Source organism: Pygocentrus nattereri, chromosome 10 (assembly GCF_015220715.1).
Source record: "Pygocentrus nattereri isolate fPygNat1 chromosome 10, fPygNat1.pri, whole genome shotgun sequence".
Classification (NCBI taxonomy): Eukaryota; Metazoa; Chordata; class Actinopteri; order Characiformes; family Serrasalmidae; genus Pygocentrus; species Pygocentrus nattereri.
Genome location: NC_051220.1, coordinates 16,230,916 through 16,241,568, shown reverse-complemented (window position 1 = coordinate 16,241,568; position 10,653 = coordinate 16,230,916). Strand labels below are relative to the sequence as shown.

Genomic DNA, 10,653 nt, shown 5'->3' with positions numbered 1-10,653 from the left:
TGCTTTGTGGCGTGACTTCACAGCGGGTTTGGAGGGCTGGTCCAAGGGTATGAAGGAATGTGTAAAGTTCAAGGACAGAAAAGCAGTTCTAACACCATCTAACCCCTCCCCCCTGTTTCAGAGGCTCACCATAAACAGATTTATGGGCCTGGGGCTCATTCAGCTCCTTTCCTGAGCATGCTCAACAGTCCTCCCAACAGTATCTATCACTTCCTGCGTGGAATGGGTATAAACTTGTTTTATATAACAGAAGGAGGAGTTTATTACATTATTCTCATATTCACCTCCGTTTTTCTTCTGCTTGTTCTTCTTTTAGGAGATCATTTGAATCAAATCCATCATCTGATCACCACACCTACCTGTTTTGACCACAGCGACCCCACAAGATACACCTGTGTAACTTGTGCAAGCCAGATATGAAATACAAGTATGCGCCGTTTCTTTTTTGTCTTTATTTGATTTACAAGTGTTTTTTTTTAATAAAGCAGATCGCTGTGATGATCGTATGTATACATGTGTATACAACACACGTGCCACTGCGCATGACTAAAACTCCTAAATTGGGGGTTCTGGTAAACTGTAGTCGTCGAGTTTTTTTAATGTTATGAATGACACTATTATTCTATTATTTTCTCCAAATGGTTTCGTGTTTCGTGTTCCGTCGTGTCGAATGACATGTTCTGTTTGTTTTAGTGAAAATATGTACACTTCCTCTCCAGAAAATACAGTTTAATGCACAATTGTTTATTTGCTCTGAACTGAACCTTGCCTGGGGGTAAATGAATTTTAGCCTGTGCAAAACTTACAGCACATTTTATATTTTTCGTTTTTTTTCCCCAGCATGTTGAACTCAAATTACCCAATAGGTTAAAGTCAAATAAATAGAAATTGCTCACTACAATTTGCATAAAGATGCCATGTTTAACTTGTGTTTTATGTGTTAGCTTAAAAGTCATAGTCAGCAAAATACAGAAGTATTTTAGTATCTCTTACATGTATTTAAGCGATAAGTGTGAAGTGTGCCGTAATAACCCGTGTTACATTTGAATAAATACAAATAAATACAAACAGTAAGAAATAAGTTGTTTTTAAAATGTTATTCATATCTTGGTTAGAAGAACGCAGTTAAAAAAACACGTTTGGCTCCTGACTTCTCTCTAACCTCCAGCCAATATATTTGTCTAATCAAATACGCGGGATTTTATTTATTGAAGGGATGATAAGCTAAAACAGGTATTAGATCTTAACTGTAAATACGGCTACCGTCGAGGATTTCCTCGATGAGAGATTTGGAAACAGGGCATAAAATAACAATGTACACTTTATTTGTTTATTTGTTTACTTGTATTTATGCTCATGTTAGTGTTAGTGCCTTGACCTTACATCTAATTGTCTCATACAAACATACATTATATATGTGTTTGTATATATATATATATATATATATATATATATATATACATATATATATGTATATGTGTGTGTGTGTGTGTGTGTGTGTGTGCGTGCGTGCGTGTGTAAGCACGCGTCAGATGTTCGGCTAAGGTGCTCCGTCTTCACACACAGACCTGCCATTCTTTCTACGCTTTCCATACCCGTAGTCCGCTAAGACCCGCCTTTTAGGCGGGGGGCGGGGCTTGTCTGAATACGGGTAGGGAAAATAAATAACGCCCCTCAGCACCGAGCTACCCCTACATGTAATAAACTCTGTTCTCGCGACTCGAATAAAACAGTACATTTACAGAGAAAAGCATCCAGGCCTACAAGGCTAATTATTCTGAAGTGTAAAAATGTAAGCTCCTAAAATTCCCCTCCGTCTCAAAATGGTTTTCTTCAGAAATAAGGCCACACGTTTGAAACGCTGCATGATTGTTTGTGTAAGAGCACCTTAATGGGCTCAACTACACGCGAAGGCTGAAGACAAAACGGGCTATTCTAAAGTCAACGGTGATGAATGTTAAAGGTATTACGCGGTCTGGTCGGTGTTTGACTGGTTGAGGAACAGAAAACATTGCCTGACGGGTTCAGACCATTCAGATGTGTGAGACGGATGCAGGGCCTGTTTGTTTTGCTCCTGCTGATGCTGTGAGCGCAGACAGTAAGTCAGTAGGTAAGTAAGTGAGCAGCGCTTTCACCATCCAACCGCTTCCTCATCACAAACAGCAGAGCAGCAGCCCGCTGCAGACAGGCGGGCAGCGCAGAGGCGCCTGTAAAAACAGCGGCGAGGTCTTAACCTGGACAAGCGAGGAAATGAATTAAATAAATAATTAAATAAATAGATAGATGTGAATAAATGACACTAGTAATTCTTTTATCTTCGGATAGACAGACATACTTCTGTCCTCATCCATCACACCGTGTATGAACTCTGCTGAGCAGGTTCAACGTCTCTCCTGTGTTACTGTGTCCACTGCACCGCCTTGTATTGTGCCATGTCTCGTCCACAGTGACTGAGCTCTCCAACAGGTCGCTGGCAATTTCGCATTTGCTGAATTTTTTTTTTTTATTAAACCCCGAAACAGTTCGGATTCTGCTGACACAGAAATACAGAAATAAAACACCAGCCATCGGCAGAGCTACCTGCTGCAGAGCTCCTGCTCAGCTGTCCGCTCAGGGGCTCCGTTTGCGTTAAAAAAAAAACAACATTTTTATAAATATTTTTCGACAAGATTTATTGTAACCGTCGCAATCTAGAAATTTGAAATTAAGAACCATTTTAATTCAGTATAACATTAATGAATGCGTTTTTCATCAAACCGTTCACTTCATTAAAAATATGAGATCATTTGGCACAATATAACTTAACACTGGACTGTTTTTATTGACCAATCATTTCATTTTTAATTAATTAATTAATTAATTTAATAAGCACACACTTCGCTTTACTTGACCTAGATCGTATCGTCGACTTATTAAAGTAAAAATGAATAATAATAATGATAATGATAATAATAATAATAGCTGTTGTTATTATTATTGTTATTATTATTACAAAGATAGTAGAGTGGTTTAAAAGTATTTTATTACACGTCAGTAGGTAATACAGCCAGATGCCTCCCGTTTGTGTTTTACTGCTGCAGAAACGGGGTGGAGTTTCAAACAGAGAATTTCAATGAAGACAAAAAAAAAAGGTTCATACTCATAGCGTGGGTAACTCGACAGACAGTCCATCTGTAGAAGATCCCCCCGTTTCTTTCAGACTTGAATATTTGCTCGTCGTCATCTGCTCCGGTTTGTCACGGCTGATGGCAGCATGATTCAGACAGGCCGCTTTGCGTGGTGCTGCGGGTTTGAATGATTGCAGCTCGAATGGTGTAAAATGAGGAACTCGGGAAGAAGAGAGTTCACTCAAGGCCCCATTTCTTCTTTCATGATGCTGAGTGTCATGATGTGTCCCCGAGCGCCGCGCGCTCAACTTTGTGTTGTTTTGACAGGTGTGTGTGTGTGTGTCTGTGTGTGTGTGTGTGTGTGTTGATGGACAAAGTAGGCTAACCGACATATATTCAAATAAAGTGGCTGAGGTAAATTTACCACCGTATAAACTTCATTTTCATTCAGAAACCACGCCCAATTGGCCATTAGGTTGCAAGCAGAGCTCGCGCGCTGAACTGCCTAAAATCGCTAGAAATGTGAACTTTCTGAAAATGACTTTTCACTCTCAGGACTGCACCCCGTTTGCTCCTTTGTGAATGAAAACTAGATACACCTCCGTCCACGCGTTTCTGCTGCCGCTCTGAGTCTCTTCACATTGAGCTTCATAAGTGTGGAGCGCCATCTGCCGACCGAGACCACCTCACTGAGCGAGCCCCTCAGTGGCTCACATTACAAACAGCGAGCTCGATGTCAGCACCGGCTTTAATCGGGCTTAGGTCCAGTAGAGTGGACTGACTAAACCACTAAATCACTAAATAACTAAATGACTGAGCGCCCGCAGATGAGCACGCTGAAAACAAAACAGCGCTTTGAATCTGCTTGATTCAAATGAGTGAAATACATGAGGCTACATCAATCACTTTCCGTCTTCAGTTCATTCTGTAACATACTGCATTCATGTGAAAGCTACACATTTAAATAAGGTAAATGTAAAACACTGGTTTTAAGTGTATGGCTAGTTTGCTGTTTCCCCCACTCATCTTTTCCCCCGCTTTGGCTCTCACCCTCCAACTCTGTTATTTGTCTACCCTCTTTTTAAGTCATTTCAGTGAGCTACTGCTGAGATGGCATGTGGCTACACTAAACTCTGAATGACAAAGGCAGGCCTGGCTCTAGTGTATATTTTTATGTTTTCTGTTAGTTGGCCTACTCCAAAAATTATATAGCATAAAATGTGGTTTAAAAAATTCCAAATTCCACCCAGCACTAATGCGTAGGTGCAGCACTGACACTTGAAGGGTATTTAGAAGTAACAGAGAAGGATGATATTGGAAATCTATGATGAACACACCACGTAATGCGTAAATACTGACCATCTTTAAATTCTTTTTTATTCCAATTGACTTCCAAGAAAGCAAAAGGGAAAAAAACATCTGCAGGCTGGCTGATTTGCGCACAGGGGTTTCCCATCCCCTCCAAACACACAGACACGCATACACACACACACACACACACACACAAACATACATACAAAATATGCTCATATGCACCATGGCACCACACAAGACCACAAAAGCTGCAAGGACTTTCTGCTTTTACACTTTCTGTAGTAATTACGTTCCACTAAGGCAACGGTCACCACAGCATTGTGACGGTCTCCAACTAATTTGTGCTGCACATTCAGATTTGTTGGCTTGAGAAATTTCCCACAGGTCAGTCATAAATTATGGTTTTCACTGAAATGGTACAAATAATAATTATGATGATAATAATAATACTGCTGCTGCTACAGTTTTACTCACTGTGTAGAGCCACCATTGTAAAAATACAGACAACACAATTTTTCTTTTTGTTTTCTCCCTGAAAAAAGATGTATTTTAACATTCTTAGTTAAGCTGTATTTGTCTTTAATGTGCCTTGTCCAGTAAAGTGAGTTGGATGGAAATGCTGAGTTTAAGGAAAAGTGCATGTGAATGGTTGCGAGTTGTAACGTAATGTAGTTCAGGCACTGAGAGTTGAAATTTACTGGTAATCCATAGCAACAAAGTTCAGTAAAGCTGTTTTAAGATGGCTGTGGATAGTAACTCTGTTTATTCATGCGTTCTCCTGCCTGTATGTTTTTCCTGACATGTTGCTTTGGGAGTGAGCAGTTGTCTTTAGTTTGTGTTGTGCTCTTAAAGGGACAGGCAGCAATTTATAGCACACTGACTCGATCACTGAGCATGCTCATTATGGCGTCTTCGGACTCTGCCTCCTTGCTGACGTCAGCGTGGGGGTTGATTAGGTGGGCGGGGTACTGCAGGCCGTTTTGCTCTGCAAAATGCTCCCAGCGCATGTCATCACTTTCGTGGGTGATGTATCGCTCCTGCATCTTACACTCCAGATTCCGCAGGTCCAACCACATCTGGTAGTCCTGTCACAAACAACATACGACCAAACCATAGTTATGGGTTAAATCCCCTCAAAAATTGTCATGCTATGCATACGCTCACTCTCTAAAAATTCATGTTACACACAGTCATTTACTGTCATGTTTGACAGAGCATCTGAGGAAGGAGTCTACTGACCAGCACTCATCTGTCGACTAATATAACTTATTTAGCTTTTCCACATGACACTCTATACAGAAAAGTATGCAGCAGAAAGCCTCCTTGTAGTATACCAATGATACACAGTTATAACTGATTCAAAGTTGGTGCTTCCGATGGTCCTGAATTCAAATAAATGATACATTCTAACAGGCAGCTTTTCATATCAAACCTACCAAACCATTACGTCCATAGGAGCAACTAAGAGAACGAGTTATTGTGTCTGCTAGAGTACATGAAGTAGAATAGTAATAGTATATTTTTATGCTTCAAAAATGGTGAATCTGGCATCAGACCAGTCTGCAAGAGTACTTTCTAAGGTTGCACAATCAGAACAGAATCATAACAGCAGATAGCTGCTTAAAAATCATCTGAAATGGACAGATGTTTAGATTTGAATTTCAAACCCATATTTTATAACTAAATATATTACTGCATTTATAACCTTATATAAACATATATGCTAATGTATAAAAAAAGCAAAAAAAAAAACATGGGATTAGTTGATCAAAATGTAAGAGCTGTCCTTTAACTTGCCCTACATGTACATAGCTTTTTACATATTTTTTCAATACGTCATATTCTTACTAAGTATTCAACAAGCAAATAAACAAAATTATTTTGTTATATGACAGCTACTCTCACCCTGATCTGCTTTAATTTTAGCAGGCACAACAGAAGCTAAAACCTGTGCTCCATCTTTATTCACAAAAGCTCTTCTTTGCCCTGTTGGCTGTGCAGAGAGGAAGCAGGGGGCTGACCTGTAGCCAAGGATGACTGAGGGACTTGTCCACGCTGTAGCGCTTCCTCATTTTGACTTGCAGCAGGTTATTAATGAGGTCAATTGCTGGAACAACAAAGCAGGCTGTCAGTGTCTGGGCCGTGGTGGGAAAGCTGAAGGATTTGGAGCTCAGAGGGATAATGAGCAAAACCAACATCATGTTAACATTATTTCAGGGGTCACAGAGCTCTGAGAGCCGCCAAGGGTTCTTAACCTCGAGGCCCCCCCAAACTTTAGCCCCTGTGATCGGCGGGCGTTACTCACATGAATGGGCCATGACAAAAATGGAGCGCGCTCTCGCGGATGTCTTTCTTAAATCCTCACCCTTTCCTCCTGCTCTCCTTTTCTTCCCCTGTCCTCCCCCTCGCTTTTGCTCTCCTTCCCTCTCTTCTAATGCCTTTTCTTTGGACAGGATGGCTAGCCTGAGTTATTGAGTTCAACTCAATAAATGCATGGCAGCTGAGCAAGCTCTATAACTCTATAATTTCTTTTATCAGGAATAAAAATAGCCTCAAAATGTACTTGTTATCTCACAAATGTTTTGCTTTTTAAAGGTGTTATGAATAAAATAATACAACATTTCTTAACTGAAATGTATTGAAAAATAAATGTATGAATCAATATATGAATGCGTAGTATAAATAATATAATCTCACACTGTGTTTTCACCATAGGACTGAAGTAAATATTTTCAAACATTTAGTTGAGGCATGCTCAGCCTTATTATTACTAACAGAAAACAAAAATTAAATCAATTACCATGGCATAAGAAACAAAATAAATCCTATTACAACAAAAATTAGTTGATATAAACTAGTATATAAATAGAAGAACAACTGGTATGTAATTAATTTGTGCTGTTTAGAAACAGAGGCTGCATACTCGGTGAAGTCTGCTCAGGCAAATTTAAAAGAAAAAAAGTGGGCATCTTTAATTAAGCAGAGGAGCTGAGATAACACCATGTAAAACCCATTTACACACACAGCATGGTCAAGTATGAAGGATAAATTAGAAAGTTATCTTGATAAGGTCGGAGTTTTGGATTTACACAAGATCATTTGAGCTACAGCTAGCAAGGTAAAACAAAGCAGCACTGATTCACATCACTAAAGGAACCATAATACTGTCTGTAGCTGAGAGGCCTGTTAACATGGTTCAAATAAATGGACAGGATTAGCTACATTCATCAGTACGGAATGATTTCCAATTCCTAAGCACTTTAGTACATCACTGCTACAGCCTGCTGTCAGCCTCATCTACTATTGTTTTGGCTTGCAAAACTGGCCCATAATGAAGCCAGCTCAACATAAAGACCCGAATGACTAGTTCAGGTTTATACCTGAATAATGCAGAACTACTCCAGCTTGCCAATGGAGGTTGGATTCATTAACAGCATGAAGCACTGAGAGTTAACCTCTTAAATGGCCAAAGTTTCATTGCACATTTCTGTAACCTAAGAACAGCTCATCCAGTTTGCATTAAAGTCCCTTTAGTCACTGAACAATGAGCCTCAGGTTATAATAAGCCTGGGAGTTTAAGGGGTTAACATTATTGTTACCCAGAAAGATGGGGTTACTTTGTTTATATAATAAGATTTCATTCACACTGTAGTCTAGTGAAGTTATAATCACATATTTCATGTTATTTTTGCCACAGTACTTTTAAAAAATCGAAATTTTTAACTTTTTATGGTTTCAACGCTTTGGAATGATTAATCAAAATGGTGTAATTTTTAAAGGTTAATTGCTATGGCAACAGCTTGTAGTACAATGTGATTAAAATGTTAGATTACACAACTATTTAATACTGAGGTGAACCGGAAAATGGTAACAGTCCAGAGATTTTGCATAATACTAACATAATTATTACTTTTTAGTGCTTCTACCTGGCTTGGATAAAAAAAGCAGTGCCAATTAGCTTTATTCATGACATTCTGGTCAATACCACTCTGTGCCTGGAAGTGCTTAAGCATGTCCATTGCTGGGAAGGAGTGATGGCAAAAATGCTTTTTCTCACTATTAACCTCTGTTCTATGGAGTCTAAACAGTGAATGTTGGAGTTCAAAAAGATGCTGTAGCAGGCTTCATATTCAAAAGAACAGACACTGAATGTGGTGCTAGAGGGTTATGGGAAAAACCTTGACTACAACTTACATCAGTAGAAAAATCTTCACCAGGTTGGAGGTAGAACTTGCATACTGTAACTGGCAAATAATTCAGCCAGGGTCTTGTGTAATTTGGTTCCCTGGCATCTTTAAAGTGCACTCACACTTTCTGTGTGTCATAGTGATCTTTGTAATCTGGATAATTGAGCTGACCTAAGTCTTTTTTAATCACCTTACTTGTATGTAGGGGGTATATAGGTCATCTGCATTCAGTCATTGAAGCATTGTACACCTTCTGGCGTGTATTCACATTTCCTCTTGCTCACTTAACAAGAATTATTCATGTTTCTTTGATTTTTTTTTCTGCTGTACATAGTTTGTCCTGTGAACATTCCATTTACCTATCAGTAAAGTTTACCACTTACAGCCTTGTGTCATTGATGAAGTTCTTTGACAACTACTACTATACTCACCTTCTAATTTACAAAAAACGCTTTTCTAGCACAGAAATGTGTACACTTGAAGAAATAAATGATGTGAAATTGTTCTTGGATTGTATGTATAGTTTTAGTGAAAAAAAACTGGTATAGAATGTTTAAGCAACATGGATGTTGCTTAAATAGGCTATTCTTAAAATTTTAGAAGACAATTAATTACCATATTACTGCTTCATTCTTTTTTGTTCATTGCATGTAACTAAAAGTACAAGTCCCAAAGTGGCCGAGTTGTCTGGTGAGGCATCTCACTTCCTAGCTGTCAATCCTTAGTAGCTCCCAACTGATGATAGAAATACATGTATTTGCTTCAATCTAATAGATGAAAGCAATTCACATTCTGTTTGTTGCAATATTGTGAAACTGAACTGTGTATTAATTGTAACAGGTTTATCTTTAAACTTTTAAGAGGCGCTTCAAGCTTGCACATCATCAACAAAAATGGCTATTCTTTAAAGAGCCAAGCACTGAACCAATGGTTTTAGCGGGGAACTTAATTTTTAAGAGTCTATTATAGATATTCTCCAGACTAAAAGACTTAAACATTGAATGGTTTTACCTATGCTTATAATAAGAGCTTATATTTCCCTGTGGTTAGACGCACAGTCTTTCTGAACCACATATACAACAGACACATCCAATCCGGTTCTAGCTGGAAACCTACCTTCTGGGGTCACCTTCTTCCATGGGTTGGGTGGATACATAAAGGCAGCGTTCTGGATCTGGTCATGAATGTCCTCATCCTCGTTGAATGGAAAGGTCCCACTGAGGCTGACATAGATGATGACCCCCACGGACCACATGTCCAGAGAGCGGTTGTAGCCCTTGTTTCTCAGCACCTCCGGGGCCAGGTACGCTGGGGTGCCCACCACTGAGCGCCTGAATGACTTCTCCCCGATAATCCGGGCAAAGCCAAAATCGCACAGCTTCACCTGCAGAAGACAATGAGTGATTGGTGAGCTTTACACCCGAGCCTGACACTGGGACTAGATAGTTCTTTAACTTGACTGGGGCGCAACAAATAGCATCCATTATTTCTCCCCCAAACCCCTCTCCACAACAGACACCATAATGAGCAGTTGCCAGAGACTGCACTGAACTCGAATGAAATTATCACGCAGTTAAAAGTGGTTACAGTGCGCTCTCCTGCTGATCTTCCCCCTTCTCTTTTAAAAGATTTACTTGCACAGAGGAAAGAACAGCATTTGGGGAGAGCCATTACAGGACCCCTGATGCAATGCTGCAATCTCTGCAGTTCGAATGACGCCTATTCTAGTTTTGCATTTACATTCGTGTTTGTTCTGGTAAAAATATTTGTGGTAAATAACGCAAACGCAATTTGGTTAGTATTCCTTTGAGATGTTTGCCGGTGCCCAAACACAGTGAGTCATCGTTCTGCTCAAGCGCTTCCAGAGCAAGCTTTGCACAGTAGACGTCTGAAACAATGGGGAGATAATTTAGCAGTCTTTCATTGCAGAGAGGCACACACATACACACGCTGCGCGCCAACACACAGAATAAACTGTAATTACCATCTCCTATTGTTATTCTTTTGCTTTTATAAAAGCAGATTAATTCATGTTTATTTTACTG

At 39.5% G+C, this 10,653-nt stretch overlaps 1 protein-coding gene across 3 annotated transcripts in view; it reads right to left on the bottom strand.

Annotated features, from left to right (window-relative positions):
• Nucleotides 1-4,466: 4,466 nt before the first annotated feature.
• prkd1 (protein kinase D1) overlaps nt 4,467-10,653 on the bottom strand; it is a 56,407-nt gene continuing 50,220 nt past the window's right edge. For 2 of the 3 annotated variants that reach the window (XM_037541713.1, XM_017703228.2), the window contains exons 17-19: nt 9,725-9,992; nt 6,443-6,528; nt 4,467-5,506 (exon numbers count right to left, since the gene is read on the bottom strand). In XM_037541713.1, the coding sequence (XP_037397610.1) occupies nt 5,288-5,506; nt 6,443-6,528; nt 9,725-9,992 (573 nt within the window). In that variant the 3' untranslated portion in view covers nt 4,467-5,287. The remainder of the gene's footprint in view (nt 5,507-6,442; nt 6,529-9,724; nt 9,993-10,653) is intronic. The other variant, XM_017703229.2, reaches the window with a different exon arrangement.